Source organism: Rana temporaria, chromosome 3 (assembly GCF_905171775.1).
Source record: "Rana temporaria chromosome 3, aRanTem1.1, whole genome shotgun sequence".
In the NCBI taxonomy this organism is placed as follows: Eukaryota; Metazoa; Chordata; class Amphibia; order Anura; family Ranidae; genus Rana; species Rana temporaria.
In genome coordinates this window covers 102,981,531-103,006,479 of record NC_053491.1, presented here as the reverse complement: position 1 = coordinate 103,006,479, position 24,949 = coordinate 102,981,531, and the positions used below count along the sequence as shown (strand labels likewise).

The following is a 24,949-nucleotide window of genomic DNA, read 5'->3' as shown; positions in this document are numbered from 1 at the left end:
CCAATCCTGCCATTTCCGTTTAAATCCTCCCTCTCCTTCCTCTCCCATGTACCTGAGCTGTTCAGCATAATATATGTCGTTAATTCTACAAAACCAGCTCTTTACTGTCGGGCTCGTAGGGTCCTTCCATTGTTTGGGGATCAGACTCTTAGCTGCATCTAGTACGTGTGGAAGTAAGGTTCTCATATACTGTTTAGTTGACATTTCTGTCCCATGAAACAAGCAGACCCATGGATCCGAAGGTATTTTAATTCTGGTTATCTCCTCGATTATTAATAATACATCAATATATACTATACTATACTATACATAATAGTCGGGTCACAGTTAATATACATAAAACACGCCCCCCACATCCTCATTTGAATTAGGCGCGCTTACGCCGGCCAATTTATGCTACGCCGCCGTAACTTAGGAGGCAAGTGCTTTTTGAATACAGCACTTGCCTATCTAACTCACGGCGGCGTAGTGTAAATACCATACGCTACGCCTGCCTAACGTTGCGCGCCCCTACCTGAATCTAGCTAATAGTGCTTGTGTTCAGTGTGCCCCTAAACCTTTAAGGAAGATTGTGCTCCTTCCAGGCTTGCCTGCCTTCTGCCTATCCAATAAAATACATGTGATTCCATTGAGACTCAGTAGTTGTTATATACACGATCGGAAATTCCGACAAGAAAACCGTGGATTTTTTTCAGACGGAATTTTGGCTCATACTTGTGTTGCAAAACACAAAATTCCAACCGTCAAGAACGTGGTGACGTACAACACAACGACGAGCCGAGAAAAATTAAGTTCAATGCTTCCGAGCATGCGTCGACTTGATTCCGAGCATGCATGGTTTTTGGTGCGTCGGAATTGCATACAGATGATCGGAATTTCCTCCAAGAACTTTTCTTGTCGGAAAATTTGAGAACCAGAAAAATTCCAATGGAGCCTACACACAGTCAGAATTTCCGACCAAAAGCTCACATCGGACTTTTCTTGTTGGAATTTCCGATCGTGTGTACGCAGCATTAGAGTTAGGACTACAGAAAATGGAGTTCCTTGACAGGGCCTGTAGCTTAAACATGTATTTGTAAATCCCCCTTAATGCATATTGTTAGACAGGTCATATCGGTTGGTTGGTCGCTGGCTTGTAAGTTTGAACTTGGAAATCTCTTTGTATTTGTTTGACTTCCCATCTGCTGTCAGAATAAAATCAAGCCAGACTGCTCAGCCATTCACATCAAGCCTTGTATTTTATCAATAAATACAAGGATTCCTCTGGCCTGTTTCTCCACCTCAGCCAGTCAGAGGAAGCCTTGCAATAATTGATAAAGTACATGGCTTCCTGTCAGGCTCTGGTGTTAAAGCCTTTCCATGATGCATGTGTGAGGCCCTGTCTACATCACCAGTGCCTTACTTAACTCGGAAGTGGAAAACCGTAATTGTAAGTAAAAGCAAAACATTTTTGTTTAACCAATGAATGTAAGATGATTTCATATCAGCATGCGATTTTTTTATTGAAAGGGGGGAAAGCTTGGTTTAACATTTAACTGTCTTCCTGTTACCCATTAGCTTTTGACATTAAAACTCTGCAAACCACTAAACGCTATTGTAACATACAAAAGTAAATTCATATTTGTCTTCAGCCCATCTTGCAAATAATACTCCCATAATGATTACCGCGTGTCCCCCTACCAAAAAATGACAGCTCTGCATTCTGACAAAGCTCTTGGGGGGGAATGAAGCACGTTATTGCATTACAGCATCCTGGGAACCCCCATGTGAGAGGTGCCTCCTCACACATTCTTTTGTCATCAGCAGATGCATAAAGCCATCAGGTCTCTACGGATACAGCCGCTGCTCCCAATTTATTTTTTTTTGTTTACAAATGATTTTTTACTGAAGCAAAGGAAATTATACAGTCATATGACAGTACATAACAGAAAATTAATGTCATAGGGACAATTATGAAAATCAAAATAAGGAACAAAAATTCCGAAGCATACAAAAGTCATTAAAAAAATACTGATCGTTAATATCTGACATAACTTATACATACAAATGTAGGAGGAAGGTATACCTGAGAGTATTGCTTATGCAAGGTCTGGAAACCTAGATTGGCATCTAGTCATGTGATAGTAAAATATGCCTATGGGTTTTCCAAGCATCCCATCTACGCTCGAATAAGTGCATTTTATCTTGTAATGTATACAAAATCCTCTCCATTAGTATAACTGTATCCATTCTGTTTAGAACAGAGGACAGGAGTACTGCGGGGGTCTTCCAGTGCAGAGCAATAGCCTATAGGGTGGATATGCAAATAGTGTTTATAAGACATTTTTCCTTTGTGGAAGATACCTGGGATTGAAGCTCCAAGAAGACACATGGAGACTGTGAGCTGTAGAGGAGTACCTGATATTGCTGAAGCGATGGCAGTCACTTTCTTCCAAACTCGAGAAAGTAGTTCACAGTCCCAAAATACGTACTTAAAGGTACCTGGGAGCTTGCAGCCCCTGAAGCATAGTCCCGATGTCCCCGGAAATATGGCCTGAAGTCTGGAGGGGGTATAATACCACCTGGTCAATACCTTGTAGGCCGTTTCTCTAACTGCCAAGGATTTTGAGGCTTTGCGCAAGTTATCCAACATGGTGTCCCAGTCTTATGGAGCCAACTGTTCATCGGTCTGTCTCCCATTTATGTTTATATGGAGGTTCTCCCGGGAAACCCGAGGACAAAGCTGATTTGTAGAGGATTTCTTCCCAATTTGACATACGTGCAGGTGCGTGTTCAAGGCTGTGCACTCTATGCCAAATTGAGAGCACCTGTGCCCCAATAGACATGAATGTGACTGCTTGCACAGAAATGCCTGGAACACTTGTGCATCCCCATGCGGGTAAATCTGACCCTTACTCGGGTGTACACTGTGTAGTACGCCCCATGTGAGCGAAGCCTTAAGCACAACAACTGTGCAGCACTGCAAAGTAGTAAGCAGAGCCTGAATATCTAATGAACATTTGTCCCTGTGTACATTTATAAATACAAATTATACACAGAAATTGCTTTAAGACATCAATGAAATTTGATTATATAACATCAAGGTGATTTTATTTTTGTTTTTTTAAATATGCAATAACTCTTTCATCTGCCTTTTTGTTGGCCTGACCAATTTCTATGATATGGTCTTGTATTGGATCAGCAGGAAGCCAAGTAACTCAAATTTTCGGATAAAGATATCAGCAATGGCAGCTAACATTGTTCTATTTTTTTATTTTAACTTTTTTCTAACAGATTTCCTTTTTGAATTCATTTTCACTTTTGATGAAAAAGTGGGATACACATTTTTAGCTATGTTCTGCAGCAAGATCCTTCTGATTTTTTATTTTTTTATCCATTCCATTTTACTAAATATTCGTGGCCAGTAGAATGGAACAGATATTGACCTTCTTTGTGAAGAATGCCAGCATTATTACAAAAAGCCATCCTCTTCTATTGCATCTTTTACATTCTACCCAGAAAAAAAGCCAGATGAGTTAAATGTTTTAAAATCCATGAAGTGCTGGTAGATAATTGGGGTTGAAATACTGCAGAAGGAATCACTCTGCAGGAAAGGGCTTTTAACTTGTGAAAGCAAAGCTTAACATTAAATTGCAAAACATGTCATCAAGAAGAGATGGTTGTTCACTAACTTATATCTGTGAATCATTACATACAGATTAATAAATGTATATTGTTCTGTAAATCATTGTTTTGTTTTGTAAATCATTTATTTTATAAATGCAAGACATTCCGGCAGCGATATAGTCACTTCCAATCTGCTATACAAACAAGTGGCCACTGCCCCACCTATAAATGGTCTTTGCAGCAAGGAGCACTGGAAGGGTGACATACAGTACAGACCAAAAAATTGGACACACCTTCTCATTCGAAGAGTTTTCTTTATTTTCATGACTATGAAAATTGTAGATTCACACTGACGGCATCAACACTATGAATTAACACATGTGGAATTATACATAACAAAAAAGTGTGAAACAACTGAAAATATATTTCATATTCTAGGTTCTTCAAAGTAGCCACCTTTTGCAGCAGACACATCTCTAGAACTGTTAAGAGGAGACTGTGTGTATCAGGCCTTCATGGTAGAATATCTGCTAGGAAACCACTGCTAAAGAAAGGCAACAAGCAGAAGAGACTTGTTTGGGCTCAGAGGCGGCTCTAGGCTGTGTGAGGCCTTAGGCAAAACTTGACATGGGGCCCCTCTCACGCCCATGATGGGGAAAAATAATTCAAGGACAAGAGCCTCTTCCCCACAACCCTGGCCGGTGGTTGTGGGGGTCTGCCGGCAGGGGGCTTTTTGGAATCTGGAAGCCCCCTTTAACAAGGCGGCCCCCAGATCCTGCTCTTTAATAACTTAGGGGCGGGGGGCCCGATGTCACCTGGTGAACCCGCCCCCTTTGTGACGTTATTGACTGAGGGCATGCTGGGTCATTGACGTCACAAGGGGTGGTGTCAACGATATTCACTGGTTGTTAGGGACGGTGGCAGGCCCTGTTCCTGAGTCAGTGCTCATAACGCTGCCTGAGCAGCGCAGCGTTAAGGTCCCATGTCCTTCAAAACTGGAGTTATGCATTGGGCAATTTAGGTGGCCGTGAGGCCCCTGTGAGTGTGAGGCCTTAGGCGACCGCCTAATTAAAGAGCCGCCTCTGTTTGGGCTAAAGAACACAAGGAATGGACATTAGACCAGTGGAAATCTGTGCTTTGGTCTGATGAGTCCAAACTTGAGATCTTTTGTTCCAACCCCCATGTCTTTGTGCGACGCAGAAAAGGTGAACAGATGGACTCTACATGCCTGGTTCCCACCGTGAAGCATGGAGGAGGAGGTGTGATGGTGTGGGGGTGCTTTGCTGGTGAAACTGTTGGGGATTTAATCAAAATTGAAGGCATACTGAACCAGCATGGCTACCACAGCATCTTGCAGCGGCATGCTATTCCATCCGGTTTGCGTTTAGTTGGACCATCATTTATTTTTCAACAGGATAATGACCCCCAAACACACCTCCAGGCTGTGTAAGGGCTATTTGACCAAGGAGAGTGATGGGGTGCTGCGCCAGGTGACTACCTCTTGAAGCTCATCAAGAGAATGCCAAGAGTGTGCCAATCAGTAATCAAAGCAAAAGGTGGCTACTTTGAAGAACCTAGAATATGAAATATATTTTCAGTTGTTTCACACTTTTTTGTTATGTATAATTCCACATGTGTTAATTCATAGTTTTAATGCCTTCAGTGTGAATCTACAATTTTCATAGTCATGAAAATAAAGAAAACTCTTTGAATGAGAAGGTGTGTCCAAACTTTTGGTCTGTACTGTATGTCAAACAAATATGAAAAGATTTCCAATGTCAAACATACCAACCAGCCAGTGACCAACTGAATTGACCGGTCTGACAATATGTGTTAAGAACAGGGTATTAGTCTGCACACATTTGCAAATGCATGCGTAAGCTACAGGCCTCGTCAAGGCCGGTTGGTAAGTTTGAGCTTGGGAATCTCTGTGTTTGTTTGAAATGCGTCTCCCTTCCAGGGCTCCTTGCTGCAAATACCAGTTATAGGTTGGGCAGTGGCCACTTGTTTGTATGTTTTGATTATATTGGTCAGGCAATGCACTGACATCCTTGCTGCCATCGTGCTTGTGTTTAGTGTACCCCTGTACCTTTTAAGGAGGATTGAGCTCCTTCCAGGCTCACCTGCCCTCTGCCTACATATCTAATGAACATTTGTCCCCATGTACATTTATTAATACAAATTATACACAGAAATAGCTTTAAGACATCAATGAAATTTGATTATATAACATCAAGGTGATTTAAAAAAAAAATGTATACAGCACATGTCCATTTAAAATGCATATACCTGCCACACACACATTACAGGAACATTTTTATTTGAAAACTAAGTTGCAGGCACATGCTTTTGTAAATTACTGCAGATGGTAGCATTTGTGCAGACATGGGGCAATTGGTTGACTGATGGGCAGATTAGGAAAGGATGTTGGATTTAAACAAGTGCCAGTAGCTGAGCAAAGATGAAAATAAAATACAGAGAATATTCTTCAATTCCTCTGTTTCCTTTTTTAGTGATTACAAGGAAATTGGACATCCTGATCTGATCTGGCATTTGATTTAATTTTAAAATATTAAAAATAAAAGGTTACTGTAACTTGTGAAACCCCATTGTAACCGTCTAGTCTGTTTATGACTCTGAATGTTGTGGAACATGCTGTTTTGTATATATGCAATTGTTTCAATAAAGTTATTTTTGAAAACAAATCTAAACTTAGTCCTGAAAAGACTCAAAAAATTAATATGCCTTTTCCAGCTGGATCCAAAACTCAAGTTCTTCCCCTAATGCTTTAAAGCTCCTTAAATTGTACGGATGTTTCAGTACAGCGCAGAACCGGTGAAGATTAGACAAGTGGACATCAAATTATTATTTGGGTCACACAATATCAGAGTTTATAATATCTCACAAATTTTACTTGAGGACTATGTACTTTTTAGGAACACATTTGCCCTTATTTTTTACTTGACAAGCTAGTCCTTGAATGCATGACTTGGAAGAGATATTTTTTTTTATCATTGAACATACTGTACACTTAGGCTGGCCGCAGATGGATCTTTTTTTTTCATTATTTTAACCCAGTGGGTTAAACAAAAAAAAATATGAACAAATTTCTCCATCCACACAATCAAGGTGAATAAAGGAATCCTCCTCGTGTAGACGTTGTATTCAGAATACACTGATCAGGAGCTGCGGCCTATTGGACAAGCATAATTGACACAAGTTGATTGTTATGCCGCGTACACACGATCATTTTTCAGCATGTAGACAAAAACTGTTTTTTCCAACTTCATCATTAAAACGACGTTGCCCACACACGGTCGTTTAAAAAAAAATGCTCTAGCAAAGCGCGGTGACCGTACAACACGTACGACGGCACTATAAAGGGGAAGTTTCATTCGGATGACGTCACCCTTTAGCTGATTTCGTGTTAGTAAAAGACGATTCACGCTTTTCGGTCTGTTACAGCGTGATGAATGTGCTTACTCAATTAGGAACAGTAGTTTTACCAGAAAGCGCGCTCCCGTCTCATAACTTTCTTCTGAGCATGCACAGGTTTTTAACGTCGTTTTAGCACACACACGATCATTTTTTACAACCCCGAAAAACGACATAGTTTAAAACGTTGTTAAAAATGCAGCATGTTCGATTTTTTTTTTTTTGTCGTTTTTCAGAACCCGAAAAATGATGTGAAGCCCACACACGATCATTTTAAATGACATTTTTTTTAAAACTTCGTTTTTTTTTACATGCCGAAAAATGATCGTGTGTACGCATCATGAGATTGACTTAAAGTGATTGTAATGGCAGAATTTCTTTTTTATCTTGATGTATTTTATGCATTAAGATAAAAAGCCTTCTGTGTTCAGCAGCCCCTCTAATATTTATCTGACGTCCCTCCTAGATCCAGCAATGTTCCAGGGTTGTCTCGGCTGCCCGGGACACCCCCCCTCATTGGTTGAGACAGCAAGTCAATCAGCCAATGAGCAAAGAAAGGGGGCGAAGCCAAATGGACACTGGGAGCTGTGGCTCAGTTTGGGTGCCCCCATAGCAAGCTGCTTGCTGTGGGGGCACTCAACAGGAGGGAGGGGCCAGGAGCACTGAAGGGAGACCCTAGAAGTGGAAGATCTGGGCTGCTCTGTGCAAAACCACTGCACAGAACAGTTAAGTATAACATGTTTATTTATAACTAAAAATAAAATGAGACTTTACAATCACTTTAAGCCTAGTGCACACATACCAAATGTTGGGAGACATCGGCCAGTTCAATAAAAAGCTGACATTCAGCACGTGTGTATGGCAGCCTGTCCGAACAGAAGCCGGCCGAGCATGCTGGAAAACCAGCAGCCGATCAGCGCTCTCAGCCAATGGTTGAGAGTACTGATCTGAGTATTCTGGCAGGGGGGCTGTCCCCCTGTCAGAACACTATAGCTCAGCGGGGTGAGATCACTGTACTAACATGGGGTTGTTACTACAGTGGCTCTGACCGGAGCTGACCATTTATTTTTCATTAATCCCAGCAAATGTGTACAAGGCTTTGTCGAACAGGAGTAGTCACGCATTTATTTATATTTGTCCGGCCCTTACTGAACCTTCCAAATTTGAGTCCATCTATGGCCAGCTTTAGCCCTGGCTGAAACTTTGAATGACGATAAGGGATAAATACCAACTGCCAAATGCATTACCTTTTGACTACAGCACTATGTACTTTCTATTAAGTTTTCTCTTCCCTCTTGGTCAGTTAAAACAATTTCACCAGTATAAATGGGGCTCCATAGGCCCAATATTATTTCCATCTTGTGTTCTTACCTCTGGTACAACAAACTAACTTATTACTGCATTGTTGATTTGGCAACATCATTACAGCTAGACCAGGATGAATGGAACTCTAATTTGTTGGTGTATGTCTAGTACATCACTTACTGTAACATTCTAAAAATTGAAAAATCTTTTAAACTGTAATTGTGGCATTCCATAGTTGGTAAGGTTGAAAAGACACAAGTCCATCAAGTCCAACCTGTGTGTGCACTTTCATGTCAATATTACATAGTTAGGTTGAAAATAAGACACGTCCATCCAGTTCAACCATAAAAAAAAATATCGTACAATCCCATATACCCAATTCTATATCCACAGTTGATCCAAAGGAAGGCAAAAACGCCAGCAGAGCATGATCCAATTTGCTACAGCAGGGGAAAAAAATTAAAGAGTGCCCCCTTGTCTTTTGTGTTGACCGTAAAGTGAATAACTCAACACCAAGTTCACTTTATGGATCCCTTATATATTTGTACATGTTGATTATATCTCCCCTTATTCTCTTCTTCTCAAGAGTAAATAAATTCAGTTCCTCTAATCTTTCCTCATAGCTGAGCTCCTCCATGTCAGTTTGGTTACCCTTCTCTGCACTTTCTCCAGTTCCCCGATATCCTTTTTGAGAAATGGTGCCCAAAACTGAAATACATATTGCAGATCAGGTCTTACTAATGATTTGAACAGGGGCAAAATTACATCTCTATCTCTGGAATCCATACAGTACCTCTCCTAATACAAGAAAGGACTTTGCTCGCTTTGGAAACCGCAGCTTGGCATTGCATGCTATTATAGAGCTTATGATCTACCAAAACCCCCAGATCCTACTCCACTACAGATTCCCCAGTTGTACTCCCCCTAGTATGTATGATGCATGCATATTCTTAGCCCCCAAGTGCATAACTTTACATTTATCAACATTAAACCTCATCTGCCACATAGTCGCCCAATTAGACAGAGCATTGAGGTTGGCTTGTAAATTGAAGACATCCTGTAAGGACGTTATTCCACTGCAGAGCTTGGTGTCATCTGCAAAGACAGAAATGTTAAATTGTATATCCCTGTATGTTTTATGGTCATTCAGGTGCTTATCTAAATATTTTTTGAAATTATCGATTCTTTCTGCTGAAACCACTGCTTGTGGAAGAGAATTACACATTCCTACCGCTCTTACCGTAAAAAAACTCTCTACACAGTTTCTGGTTAAACCGCTTTTGCTCTTATTTTGGTGAATGGCCACAAGTCTTTTTAAATGCCCTTTCGCGGAAAAGTTTTATCCCTATTGTGGTATCGCCAGTACGGTATTTGTACATTAAAATCATATCCCCTCTCAAGCGTCTCTTCTTCAGAGAGAATAAGTTCAATGCTCCTAATCTTTCCTCATAACTAAGATACTCCAGTCCCTTTATTAGCTTTGTTGCCCTTCTCTGGACTCTCTCCATTTCCAGCACATCCTTCCTGAGGACTGGTGCCCAGAACTGGACAGCATACTCCAGGTGCAGCTGGACCAGACTCTTGTAGAGTGGGAGAAGTATCGTTTTATCTCTGGAGTTAATTCAATTTTTAATGCATGCCAATATTCTCATGGCTTTGCTGGCAGCAGTTTGACATTGCATGCCGTTGCTGAGCATGTCATCTACTAGGACCCCCAGGCCCTTTTTTATCCTAGATTCCCCCAGAGGTTCTCCCCCTAGTGAGTATATTGCATTCATGTTTTTGCCATCCAAATGCATTATTTTAAATTTTTCTACATTAAACCTCATTTGCCACCCTATTTATTTGTTCAGATCTCCTGCGGAGAAGCTATTGCCCTGCTTAGCTTCATATCGTCCGCAAATACTGAGATTGAGCTGTTTATCCCATCCTCCAGATCACTTATAAATAAATTAAATAGGATTGGTCCCCGGACAGAACCTGAGGGGAACCCCACTTTCCACATTGGACCATTCCAAGTACTCACTATTTATCACTACCATCTGAACTCGCCTTTGTAGCCAAGGGCAATCCAGGTACTCACCCTTTGGTCCATGCCGACAGATCTTAGCCTGTACAGTAAACGCTTGTGGGGAACTGTGTCAAATGCAAATTCCAGATACACCATGTCTATGGGCCTACCTTCATCTAGATGGCAGCTCACTTCCTCATAGAAGGTTAATAGATTTTGTAACGGAATGACCCGGGACAAACAGAGACTTTGTAAGGATGAGGGGTACTCCTGTACCGGCGTCACCAAGGAGTCTTATGTCTAGGGTCACCTTATGTCCGATAGGGCCATAGGGTGACTGAGAAATTATATCCTAAATTACAGGACAGGGAACATCACTGATAGTTCATATTTTGACGCAGTAACAGAGCGTGTCAGTCTTGTTATTGAGGGAATTCCTATGGAATGGATCGGGTCTGCCTGTTGGTTGGAGTGTCGATAAGCTGTCTTGGATGGAATGGAATATCGTGAATGGTGTTAACCCCTGTCCCATTTGGGGTTCCGTTACAGTGGTGGCACAGCAGTGGGATGTTTCCATTGGCAGAAGGACGGCTACAAGGACACAGGACAATGGAGACGCTGTATGAACGGCTGAAGCTCTCTTCCCTCAAGGACTTACTGGAGAGCCGGGGCAGATCGGCCTGCAATCGTAAGAGAAAGGACATTATTACAGAGCTTGTCCAAATGGATAGAGCTAAAAGGCCCAGCGTAACATACAGGACACCCGATGAAGAGTTTTTTGACCGGGCTGTTAGACGTGGACTGGCACAGTATGGACCTAATCCTCCACCGGAGATCATAGACCGGGTTATAGCGGCTGTGGATGCCACTTGGCTACAGCAAAGAGGTGCTGCAGCAGCAGAAGTCACAGCAGCACCAACTGAAGAGAAGGGAGAGGTACAGATGCCAGTCACCATGGAAGTGGAGTTCCAGGGAGCCGGGGCAATTGGTCCCTCTCCCCAGCAACAAGCTGTGGTGGTAAAGCGTTTACTCCCAGCTGAATCACTGGCAGCAAGGCAGGATGCTACTGGCTGCTGCACACAACTGCAGCTTGAGCTGACATCGGGGGATGGGACTGTGGTCTCCCTTCACAGCAACACAGCGGAAGAGCTGGCAACAGAGCAGAGTGCCACAAGCCTCTGCTCTCAACTAACGGAAGAGGGAGTTCCTGGGACAGTGGATGGGACTTCAGTCTCCACTGACACAACCCCAGAAAATGGTGCGTCACCGAGACAGGAGGATGTCAGCTTTGCTTTGCAAGCATCGGGGGATTTTCTACCACCAGTGGATGGGACTTCAGTCTCCACTAGTATACCCCAGGGATGGGGGCCAGTTGGCCCAGATCCCCAACAACACGATGGACTGAGCCCAGTCACCCTGTCTTCTCTCCAGCGGCTGAAAGGACTCCAGGGAGAAGGGCCAGTCCAGGCCTCTCCCCAGTGGCAGGCAGGTTCTCTGAGAGAGACCGAGGTTGGCAGGGTGAGTAATGCTCTGTTTGGAGCAATTTATTTGGGGTACGGTATGGATACCAGCATTGAAGGACTGGTACTACTGACTAACTTCGGAGTCAACCCGTTTGGGGTCTCCTCCTGTGTCAGTCTCCCACCGAAAGGGGAGAGATGTAACGTAATGACCTGGGACAAACAGAGACTTTGTAAGGATGAGGGGTACTCCTGTACCGGCGTCACCAAGGAGTCTTATGTCTAGGGTCACCTTATGTCCGATAGGGCCATAGGGTGACTGAGAAATTATATCCTAAATTACAGGACAGGGGACATCACTGATAGTTCATATTTTGACGCAGTAACAGAGCTTGTCAGTCTCGTTATTGAGGGAATTCTTATGGAATGGTTCGGGCCTGCTGGATGGTTGGAGGGTTGAAAGCTGTCGTGGGTTGATGGAAGATCGTAAACGGTGGTGACCGTTACAGATTTGTTAGGCAATAATGATTTTTCATGAATCCATGCTGATTACTGCTAATGATACCGTTTTCATTACTAAAATATTGTGTATATAATCCCTTATCATCCCTTCCAAGAGCTTGCCTACTATTGATGTGAGACTAACTGGTCTGTAGTTCCCAGGGATATATCTTGATCCTTTTTTTAAATATTGGTGCTACATTGGAGAAAAGCCAATCAGCTGGTACCATACCAGTTAGTAAACTGTTCAAAAAAATTAGGAAAAACCGTCTAGCCATTACATGGCTGAGTTCCTTTATGACCCTCGGGAGCAAGCTATCTGGTCCAGGTGACTTTATTTATGTTTTTTAAGTCTGTTTCCAATTTTATCCTCTGTTAACCATGAGGGTGCTTCCTATGACATGTTGTGAGGATAAACATTTCAGTTTTGGTTACTGAAGCCCCCAGTTTCCCTTGTGAAGACTGAGGAGAAGAATACATTCTAAAACCTTTGCCATCTCACCATCCTTAGTGACTAGATTCCCTTCATCATTCTTTATGGGGCCAATATGATCTGTCCTCCCTCTTTTACTTTTTCATGTGGCCAAATGCGAGCAGGCAAGTGGAAATTTTGAGGGCTGTGTGTGCAGACATCTTGCTCCAAGGGGGAGCACTTGCCCCCCCCCATGTGTACACCCATGATACCACACCACACATACATCCATATGACCTCCATATATTGGAGCGCAGTACAGCTAATGACCCTCACTATATGATCATTAACCCTATACAGATTACTTTGCTGGATCACAGTAGAGAGGTGTTCACCAATGTCCCTCCCTCCTTTTCCAACTCCCCTCGGGAGTGAGAATCCCACACAATAGGAACTTTAACACAGTAAGTGAGTCAAAAGGAAGTGGAAGAGTTTTTTTTTTGCAGGAGAGATCCGGCCACAGGGAGCAGCCAAGGAACCTCTTACGACACCCGACCACAGACTGGGAACAGTTTGCAGCAGTCAGGGACATATCCAGGAGGCCTAAGTCTGCTTAGACAGCCACAACTTAGGGTGTCAGGATGGGAGGGGGGGTAAAATACACCTTCGCCTGAGTAGACAAAAATGCTTGCACCGGTCCTGTACATAGCACACCCCAGATCAGATACAACCAGCCCTTTGATGGCAATCATACTGCAAAAATCGACCCGCAATTAAGAGTGGGACACCCCTGCTCTAAATTCTCCTCTTTGAATACACCTGTTAACGCCTATTTGTGCATGGACACGCAGGCTAACGGAGAGTGACGTTTAGAAACTAAAAAAAAAAAGTAAAAATTCCTGTAAAAGCATGCAGCCTTAGAGGGAGAATTGTTATGCAGATATTCTTTGAAACCGTGCAAGCCTCTCCTATGTACTCAATAATACAGGGCAGTTGAAACTGTTACCTTTGTTGAAATAACAGCAATTATCATCTTACTAAGCTCTATAATAGACATGTGCGGTTAGTTTCATTCTGAATCGAAATAAGGACACATTTTTCGTTATTTGGAAATTCGGATGTATCCAAATTTCTGAATGACAATAGTAACGAATTTAAACAAATCCGAAATAACTAAACGCAATTTCAGAGGAAATTCAAATAGTTTTCTAATATAATTCAAATTTCCGAAGAGAAAAAAAATAGAATAGAAAATAAAGGAATAGAAAAGAAAACAAAAAAATTGAATAGAAAATAAAGGGATAGTATAGAAAATAAACAAAGAACAAAATAGAATAGAAAAAGTAAATAATAAAATAGAATAACTAAAGAAATAGAATATATCAGAATAGAATTAAAAAAAATAGAACAGAATAAAAAAAGAGAGAGAATATAACCATCTTCTGAAATTCAAATTTCAAATAGAATACATTTGAATAGAATAAAAAAATAAAAAAGTAGAATAGGAAAGTATGAATGAAATTCGAATTTGAGTGGCATTTTCCAAATTCGGTCAAATTGAGTCCAATTCGACCGAATTCAGAAAATTTAACTAAATTACATTTATGTAAATAATAAATCGAAACAAGGAAATGTTTTCATTCTGCACATGTCTACTATATAAATATATATTTTTATTATTACTTTTATTGTGTGCCATAACTTCTATAAGCAGCATGTCAGAAGGTGTAGACATAGAATTTGTTTCAATTACATACCATCCCTTATTAGATTACTACAAAATGCGTCAGCACACAATACCAAAACCAAGTTCCTTTTTTTATTATCATTAATATTTGAATATCAATATTTGATCAAATAATTCAATGCAATAAAGAAAAACATGCAACCAATAGTACGCTCAGCTTGCTTTCTTGTTTTTGGCATAGTCTTCCTTTACATGTTTGAATTGGTCTCCAACTGCATCCGAAAATAGCACAGAATAAAAAATACTGTCTGGAATGAAATCCAAAGCATAACTCTGAAATGAGAAAAAGAGGATGTGAAGCGCACAATTATATAGGCATTGCCTTTCACTATCTTACACAATATACAATACTTATACTATATGTACACTCTTGTAGAACATGTGGCACAGCTTTGATGGCTAAGTAAATGTGGCTGTGGCATTCCAGTTGGTTAACAATCTATATAATTGACACATGCCTTCCAAGCAGGACAGCGACAATGGGTGGGCAGTAGATGTGCAGAATGAAAAAAACTTGTTTTGTTTCATTAGTATAGTAACATAATTTTGTTTAGCTAAATTCATTTTTTTTTTCAGAATTTTTTTTTTTTTATTCGGATTTGAATCGATTCGAATTTTCCAAATTCTAATTGATTTGACTTTTCTATTCAAATTCTAATTGAATTCCATTTGAATTGCATTTAAATCAAATTCCATTCAAAATCTAATTTATTTATTCTATTTAAAATTAGAATTTTGGATGATGGTTATATTCTTTCTATTCTTTTGTTTGTTTTTTAATATTCTATCCTTTTCTTTTCTAATCTATCCTTTTCTATTCTATTATATTATATTCAACATTTTTTTATTTGAAATTGGATTTTGGAAACCAGTTATATTTGTTATTTACTTTTTATTTGTTTATTTTATTACTTTATTTTTTATTCAAATTGAAATGTTTTCTCTTAGAATTTTGGAAGATGGTTATAGTCTTTCTATTCTGTTCTATTCATTTTTTTTCTATTTTATTCTGTAATTTTCTATTCTAATTCTAATCTATTATTTTCAATTCTATTAAAATTCAAATTGATTCCATTTCAATTTTTTGGGAAAATGTTATAGTCCTTTTATTCTATCCTATTGTTCTTTTAATTCTATTTTATTTTCTATTCTTTCTATTGTTTTCAAATTTATTCTATTTGAAATTCGAATTTCAGAAGATGGTTATATTCTTTCTATAATCTATTTAATTTTTTATTTTAGTCTTTTCTATTCTTATTCTATTTTATTCCTTTATTTTCTATTTTATTTTATTCTGTTTTACTCTATTCTTTTATTTTCTATTCTATCCCTTTATATCCTATTATATATTTTTTCTATTTCTTTTATTTTCTATTCTGTTCCGTTTTACTCAGTTCTATTCTTTTTTTTCCTTGTTATATTCTTTTCTATTCTTTTTTTTTTCTATTCTATTCCTTTATTTTCTATTCTATTTTATTCTCTTCGGTAATTGGAAAACATATTGAAAACAATTTGAATTTGAAAACTATTCAAATTTGAAAAAATATTACAATTATTTTCATTATTTGGATTTGTTTAAATTCGTTACTATTGTAATTTGGAAATTCGTAGACATTCGAATGTCCGAAAAAATAAATTTGTCCGATTTTAAATTTGGAACTAAATGAATTGTACGTCTAGTGGGCAGAAGGGGCAGCTGCTCAGGGTACAGGAAAACAGGGGCAGGGGGCATCCCCTCACCACATGCATGCTCCAGATTAGTAACTGGCAACCAGTGGACCTTGGCTTCACATCTGCTCTGACAGCTACTGCTGTCACATTGTGCTCCAGCTACCTTCTAGCTGCTAAAAAGGAAGCGATTGGCCATGCATGTGCAGTGCATAATCCAAACATGGGAAGCATCAGCAAGGGGGCAGAGAATGGGCTATAGCATGCATTAGCAGTGGGGGCATCAGATTATCCGTGGCACCTGTGCGTTATGTAAGGTTGCATAAACTTGTAGAGGACTGTGTGATTACTAATTGGGACAGTAAAATATTTGATTGGTGCCATGCAAACCATTGTTTCAATGCAATGCCATTTGTTTGGGACGGCACTCCAACACACCCCTTTACACACCATTGCACCTGTTTAATGCACCACCCTGAGTTTCGGTATGCTGTCCAAAATGCCACATGCAGAATCTTTGGTCCGCAGCCCTGCGTTAGGCAGACCATTGAAATCAATGGGCTGTCTTAAGGCAAGGCACATAAAAGTGTATCCATAGATGCAGTATGGGGGATGTTACTGACAAGATCACCGGATGAAAATAAAAGGGAAACAGCCTGAGAGGAAAAAAAAAACTAACAGAACCACCTAATTCAAAGACTGGTAAGCTGCAATATATTGAATTTTTGTTCTTGATTTAAACACACTTTAATGATAATTTATTATATGTGGCAGTTGTGCATGTAGGGCTTGTCTATGTGTGAGAAATTAAGTCTTCCAAAAATATACATTTATATATAAACTATATTGTCAAAAGTATTTGCCTTTCCACGCACATGAACTTTAATGGCATCCCCGTTTTAAGCCCTGTACACACGACCGGGATTCCCGGCGGTATAAAATCCACCGGGAATCCCGACAGGAAAACCGAGAACCTGCTCGGTAAGTTTCCCCGTGTACACACGGCCGGGTTTCCTGTTGGGAAAACTGTGGGGAGAGCTTTGGCCGGGAATCCGGGCCGTGTGTATGCTCACGCGCAGAGTTTCCCCATAGGAAAACTGCTGGGTTTAAAACCGGCGGGAAACCCGGCGGGAAAATAGAGAGCAGGTTCTCTATTTTCCCGCCAGGATTCCTGGCAGTTTTCCTGTCTGGAAAACTGCCAGGAAGCATACACACGGCCGGTTTTCCCGGCCAAAAGCTCTCCCCGCCAGGAAAAACGGCCGTGTGTTGTACAAGGCTTAAGTCCGTAGGGTCCAATATTGAGTTGGCCCACCCTTTGCAGCTATAACAGCTTTAACTCTTCTAGGAAGGCTGTCCACAAGGTTTAGGAGTGTGTCTATGGGAATGTTTGACCATTCTTCCAGAAGTGCATTTGTGAGGTCAGGCACTGATGTTCCTCCACCACAAACTCCGCTCATACATGTCTTTATGGACCTGACTTTGTGCACTGGTGTGCAGTCATGTTGGAACAGGAAGGGGCCATTCCCAAACTGCTCACACAAAGTTGGAAGGATGGAATTGTCCACAATATCTTGGTATGCTGACACCTTAAGAGTTCCCATCACTAGAATTAAGGGGCCAAGCCCAACCCCTGAAAAACAACCCAACACCATAATCCCCCTTCATCAAATGATTTGGACCCTGGCACAAACCAAGGTCCATAAAGATATGGATGAGCAAGTTTGGGGTGGAGGAACTTGACTGGCCTGCACAGAGTCCTGACCTCAACCTGATAGAACACCTTTGGGATGAATTTTAGCGGAGACTGCAAGCCAGACCTTCTCGTTCAACATCAGTGCCTGACCTCACAAATGCACTTCTAGAGTAATGGTCAAACATTCCCATAGACACACTCCTAAATCTTGTCTGGAGCCCCTGAAAAACAACCCCACACCATAATCCCGCCTCCACCAAATGATTTGGACCAAATCTCTTTCATTCAGTTACCAAAAAAATCCTGTAAAAGCTGCCCCAGTAGGCTGTGACAGACCACATTACTGCATTTCTCCAATCTGTATTACTCAATCACAAGAAGTAGAGTTGTGTACCTGGAGAGAGTGTGAAAGGCATCCGCTAGTCCTGTTTGTGTATCCCACAGTGTTCAAAGCTTCACAAGCAAAGTCTGCCGGAGATTTCACAAATATGTTTGTCTTCATCTTAAATGTCATGTCCGTTGAGACCAACAATGGCATCACACTCTGTGAAAACAATTTCACCAGTTAGGCAAACAACGCATGTCCATTTAAAAAAATAGTTTTTGATTTTCAGGGACATCATACAAACACTGGTTTCATTAAAGTAGAATACGGGAGCACTAGGTTATGGTATCTAGCTAAAAGCAGCTAAAGGCGGGTATGGGTGACTATATTGAGATACAATAAAATTCAGCAACATTTAACAGATTTGCACACAGTGTAACTGCTGCTTATAGGGTTTAGTTAACCATATAGAAGGCAGGTGGGGGGCTGACTGGCTGTTACGCTGATCACAGACTTATGACTGGTTCACACGGCCGAATATCGGCCAGTATCAGCCAGTTCAACAGAAACCGTAACAGTAAAACAGCTCAGCCACTATGGCCGGATCTAGAGGGTTGCTTAAGTGGGCTCTACCCTGCCCAGGTTTCTGTTGCACCCCCCTTAAGACACCCACTACCCCTCCTGACGCTGAGCCAGCCATCTCCCATCCCTGCACTGTACACAGCCTGAGCACAGGCAGTAAGAACTCCAATTGGAAATCCAATTCTATTGCACACAGCTATGATCTGCAGGGTATAGCTAGTTACTGCAGCTGAGCTAATGTTCCAACCATGGAATTTCACAGGTCAGAACTGCAACATAGCAGCCGGTTACACACTGTGCACATCATAGCTGTGTGTAATGGAATCAGATTTCAGCTACAGTGTCTGCTGTGTGGGGAGGAGTTTTTTCAGCCTGTGATCTGGCTGTTTACTGTGCAGGGAAAGATTGAGCTGTGCCTATTGCCCTGCCAGTGGTACCCCTGTCATCTCCCCTGCCAGCAATGACCCCTGCCCTCTCTCTTGCCAGCAGTGACCCCCTTCCCCCTCTCTTGCCAGCGGTGACCCCTTTCCTCTCTCCCTCCTGCCAGTGGTGACCCCTGTCCTCCCTCCAGCCATCAGTAACCCCTGTCCTCCCTCCAGTCAGTGGTGACCCCTGCCCTCTTTCCTAGGCTGACCCCTGTTCTTGACTCCTCTCCTCAGCTTTGCTGACCCCTGTTCTGACACGCAATACACTTCCTTACTGATACCTATACACTCCCCTGCTGACCTCCCATCCTCCACCCTGTTCATCCCCTGTCCTTCACCCTGTTGACACCCTCTACACTGTCCTACAATCTAATAGCCCCTGTGCACTGCCCTACAAACTGTTGACCCTGTTCTTTGCTCTGCTGATCTCCCATGCGCTGCCCCTCTGACATGTTTTACTGCACCCCCCACATCAAACAGGCTAGATCCAGCCCTGACAGTCACCCTAATAGAGCCTAGACTATGAGATGCCGGCCTTTTAGTAGACTGTCTGCACACCAGAGTGAATTATACGAGAGTTTAGATCTGGAAAGCATCAAATACAGTATCCCTGAATACTGAACAAACCGGTTTCTCTGCTTCATGTCTGGACAGTAAAATGTTTCAACAACTTTACTTGATAGTACGTTTGCTAATATGTATAAAAAAATATCAGAAGGTATCCAAAGGATAAAAACTGATCCTAGCACTCTATGGACGTGGTGGAATATGTGTAATAATCAATAGTTTTGCAGACAAGCAGCTGTTATAATAGGGTAAGAAATGAAAAGCAATGTGTCTCTGAATAGAAGCACTAACAGCGCTAAGGTGACTAATTAAACCTGTAATTAACCTTCTGCTAAATTAGTCTCACTGAGTGAGGATGAATGCAATGTGTATGACCACAAAATGAAATAGGTTTAAAATATAAAATCATGTGAACCAAAAGGAATAAAAATGCATAAAGTCCATTCACAGAAAAAACTGTATAAAGTCTCTTAAACCGATGTATTTCATAAAATCCTTGAAACTTCCAATTGTAAAATAATCTTCATACCGGGTCTCCCTTAGGAGTTCTACTCACCAGATGCCTATGGTGTGTTCAGCATTAAGAACTCCTTGCTCATACTGGGATTCCTTTCAATGGATTGCCTTAAAAGTCTCCTCAATCTTCCAAAAATATCTCCTTCCTCCTGTTGTCACCGTATCTCAGTAGGTTTGGTATAGGTCATAAATGAGGGAGTGTTTCATGTAAGGCAAGTGAAAAGACATATAGTGTAATACTGTTTTTTATTGAGAACCATGCCCCATAAAAATATATATATGCTTACAAATGTTGAAGATAAAATACAGCACATCAAACGTAGTGAACTGCAGCTCCCGTCCGCTCTAGGTGCACAGTCAGCTCCAGCTGGAGCTGAGCTGACTGTGCACCTAGAGCGGACGAGAGCTGCAGTTCACTACGTTTGATGTGCTGTATTTTATCTTCAACATTTGTAAGCATATATATATTTTTATGGGGCATGGTTCTCAATAAAAAACAGTATTACACTATATGTCTTTTCACTTGCCTTACATGAAACACTCCCTCATTTATGACCTATACCAAACCTACTGAGATACGGTGACAACAGGAGGAAGGAGATATTTTTGGAAGATTGAGGAGACTTTTAAGGCAATCCATTGAAAGGAATCCCAGTATGAGCAAGGAGTTCTTAATGCTGAACACACCATAGGCATCTGGTGAGTAGAACTCCTAAGGGAGACCCGGTATGAAGATTATTTTACAATTGGAAGTTTCAAGGATTTTATGAAATACATCGGTTTAAGAGACTTTATACAGTTTTTTCTGTGAATGGACTTTATGCATTTTTATTCCTTTTGGTTCACATGATTTTATATTTTAAACCTATTTCATTTTGTGGTCATACACATTGCATTCATCCTCACTCAGTGAGACTAATTTAGCAGAAGGTTAATTACAGGTTTAATTAGTCACCTTAGCGCTGTTAGTGCTTCTATTCAGAGACACATTGCTTTACGTTTGCTAATATGTTTACTTTCAAATGACTCTCCAGTTTGTTGTATACTGCAACTGATGCAAGAGGGTTTCCATCAGTGACGGCTGGTGCTCAATATTTTGGGGGGCAGAAAACAAACCTGCCTACCTCATTAGCACTACCGCCACCTGCGCCCCCTCACTTGTGCTAATGTTACACCCACCCACCACCCCCCGCAGGAGATGGACGGGAAGGCAGCGGCCTTACCTTAGGAGATGTCTGGCAGGCTCTCTTGTATTACAGATGGTGGTGCTCCGTGGTGGGGTGGAGCCTGAGCCGAGCTGTTGTCGGACCCAAGGCAGGAGCGCCGGATAACCTGCAGTGCACTGGCGTCCCGACCTGTTAGCCTGCTCCAGTGCGATCAGCTGAGTTCGGCCTCAGTACTCACTCAGCTGTGACCAATACACATTCCTGGCCTGGGCTTCTGACTGGGGGGGACCACACTTGAATTGGCGTAACTTCTCCTACCGGCCCGTTTCCTGATTGGCCAGGAGGAAAGGCAGTAAGACATTAGCAAATATTATTTTGCTAATGTCACACAAGTGGGTGGGCTCAGGGCACAGTTCTCTGCGCCCTGAGCCCACCCTTTTTTGAAGCCAAGTAGAGCCTTATGTTCTAATCACATGCTTAAAAAAAATAGACATTGAAATCCATGCGTCCGGCACCCTGCATGTAGATCAGGGGCTGGGTGTATGGATTAGGGGAATCTCAAACAATCACCTTTATGTATTCATACACTTCAGGATTATTACTAGAAGTGATATTCAATTATTTGCCACCTCAACTGTAAAATTCACCCGTGAGCTGGAAAAATACCTCTAAAATATGCACAAACATAGAGAATGCTATCAAGCTGATAGCCATTTACCTGCACTGTTATACCCTTAGACTTGTATTCCACATGTAGACCGCGAGAAAAGAAATCCACAAAGACCTAAAGAACAAACGATTAATGAGTTTCCGTAATTAACAAAAAGAATATCAAACTATCACAATTAGCATGATAGTATTTAAATATATTTGAGATACATGTAACATAAATAATGAATATACTGTAAAGGGTACTGTGTTCAGCATACAGATGACTATGACTGTCTCTTTCAGACAGGTGGGAAAATGGTAAAAACTGAGCTGCGGTTTTACCACCGCCCGCCTGAACTGTACGGGGCTGTTCACATGCTGTGGCTGAGATGCTTTGCTTCGTGGCTTTTTTTATTAAGGGTGTAGAGTTTGACAAGTGGTGCTCCCATTGAGTTAAATGGGAATGCACCGCAACCACATGCAATGCACCCAAGGAGGCGAGGTGCCCTTATCATGATTTAAGGTTATGGGAAAATGTGTCACCCGGGGTGGCAGTAGAATATATGACCACATGCAGCATGAGGGGGTAAATATCCTTAGTAAAGGCTACATTTTTATTGCAAGTTGTGGTACTTTTTCTGTTCTTGAAATTGTGTTCAGTAAATAATAAAAAGATTTTGTACAATGCACCAACTGGGTAAGCCCAACTCTTGGCAGATAAAAAAAATGAATCCCTTGCAATGGCGCTGCTCCCTGCAAAGGAGCAGACGATCATCTAAGTATATCTACTTTAACCACTTCAGCTCTGGAAGCTTTACTCCCTTTATGACCAGGCTGTTGTTTGCAATACAGCACTGCATTACCTGACAATTGCACAGCCGCTCGACACTGTACCACAATAACATTTTTGTTCTTTTTTTTTGCCACTAGTAGAGCTTTTGGTGGTATTTGATAACCTTTGACCGACAATTTTCTGATATAAAACATATCTAATAAAAAATGTAAAAAATATTTTTTTTTCATCAATTTAGACCAATATATATTCTGCTACATAATTTTGGTAAAACATCCCAATAAATGTATATTGATTGGTTTGCGTAAAAGTCATAGCATCTTCAAACTATGGGAAATATTTATGGAATTTGTATTTATTTTTTACTAGTAATGTTGGCGATCAGCGACTTATAGCGGGACTGTGATATTACAGCATACAGAACTGACACTTTTTTGGGAACCAATGACACTAATACAGTGATTAGTGCTAAAAATATGCTCTGCCATTGTACTAATGACCCTGGCTGAAAATGGGTTAACTTCAGGGGCGATCACAGGGTTAACTGTGCACTTAGCTAGTGTTTTAGTATAGTGTGTGAGGTGCCTTTACAAGTGGAAGGCATGAAATAGTGTTCCTGCTTTGCAGAGACACAGGATCCATGCCTTCTGTGCTGACAAAACAGTGATCTGCCTTGTTCACATACTGTCGTTCTGCCTGCGTACTGATCGATCAGCGGATGCCAGCATACATCGAGACCTTGAGATGCGCTGATCGGCTTCCGCTGTTTAACATCACAGCGGGAACGAGCCAGCGCACACTGGCACACAATACCCGGAAGTGCAGGATCACGTATATACATTGCCTTAAAAAAGTATTCATACCCCTTGAAATTTTCAAGATTTTGTCATGTTACATCTAAAAATTTATTTTATTGGGATTTTATGTGATTAACGAAAACAAATATGTCAATGAAAAGTGTGGCGTGCATTTGTATTCAATACTTTGTAGAACCACCTTTTGCTGCAATTACAGCTGCAAGTCTTTTTGGGGATGTCTCTACCAGCTTTCCACATCTAGAGAGTACATTTTTTGGATGGATGGAGCGTCTGTGAACAGCATTTTTTAAGTCTTCCCACAGATTCTCAATTGGATTTAGGTCTGGACTTTGACTGGGCCATTCAAACACATGAATGTGCTTTGAGCTAAACCATTCCATTGTATCTCTGGCTGTATGTTTAGGGTCATTGTCCTGCTTGAAGGGGAACCTGCTCCTCAGTCTCAAGTCTTTTGCAGACTCTAAAAGGTTTTCTTCTAAGATTGCCCTGTATTTGGCTCCATCCATCTTCCCATCAACTCTGACCAGCTTCCCTGTCCCTGCTGAAGAGAAGAAAAGCATCCCCACAACATGATGCCACCACCATGTTTCACGGTGGGGATGGTGTGCTCAGGGTGATGTGCAGTGTTAGTTTTCCGCCACACATAGCGTTTTGCTTTTAGACCAAAAAGTTAAATTTTGGTCTCATCTGACCAGAGCACCTTTTTCCACATGTTTGCTGTGTCCCCCAAATGTCTTCTCCCAACCAGCAAAAGGGACTTCATATTGATTTCTTTCATCAATGGCTTTCTTCTTGGCACCTTTCCATAAAGACCAGATTTGTGGAGCGCACGACTAATAGTTGTCCTGTGGACAGTTTCTCCCACCTGAGCTGTGGATCTCTGCGGCTCCTCCAGAGTTACCATGGGCCTCTTGGCTGCTTCTCATTCCCGGCCTGTCAGTTTAGGTGGGCGGCCATGACTTGGTGGGTTTGCAGTTGTGCCATACTCTTTCCATTTTCGGATGATGGATTGAACAGTGCTCCGTGAGATGTTTAAAGCTTGGATATTATTTTATAACCTATAACATCTATAACCTATAACCTATAACACATCTCTTCTTTGTTAAATTATTTTATAACCTAACCCTGCTTTAAACTTCTCTACAACTTTATCCTTGACCTGTCTGGTGTGCTCCTTGGCCTTCATGAGGCTGTTTGTTCACTAAGGTTCTCTAACAAACCTCTGAGTGCTTCACAGAACAGATGTATTTATAGTGATATTAATATTA

General features: G+C 41.3%; 1 protein-coding gene and 1 long non-coding RNA gene across 2 annotated transcripts in view; one reads left to right on the top strand and one right to left on the bottom strand.

The window, feature by feature from the left end:
- Positions 1-959: 959 nt before the first annotated feature.
- On the top strand, positions 960-6,311 carry LOC120931565. Its single transcript, XR_005747877.1, has 2 exons — positions 960-3,083; positions 5,844-6,311. It is a non-coding gene; the product is annotated as an uncharacterized LOC120931565 (long non-coding RNA).
- Positions 6,312-14,529: 8,218 nt separating this feature from the next.
- Positions 14,530-24,949, bottom strand: part of LOC120931564 (very-long-chain 3-oxoacyl-CoA reductase-like) — a 54,658-nt gene continuing 44,238 nt past the window's right edge. The window contains exons 9-11 of the mRNA XM_040343133.1: positions 22,138-22,203; positions 18,233-18,382; positions 14,530-14,750 (exon numbers count right to left, since the gene is read on the bottom strand). Of these exons, the coding sequence (XP_040199067.1) occupies positions 14,631-14,750; positions 18,233-18,382; positions 22,138-22,203 (336 nt within the window). The 3' untranslated portion in view covers positions 14,530-14,630. The remainder of the gene's footprint in view (positions 14,751-18,232; positions 18,383-22,137; positions 22,204-24,949) is intronic.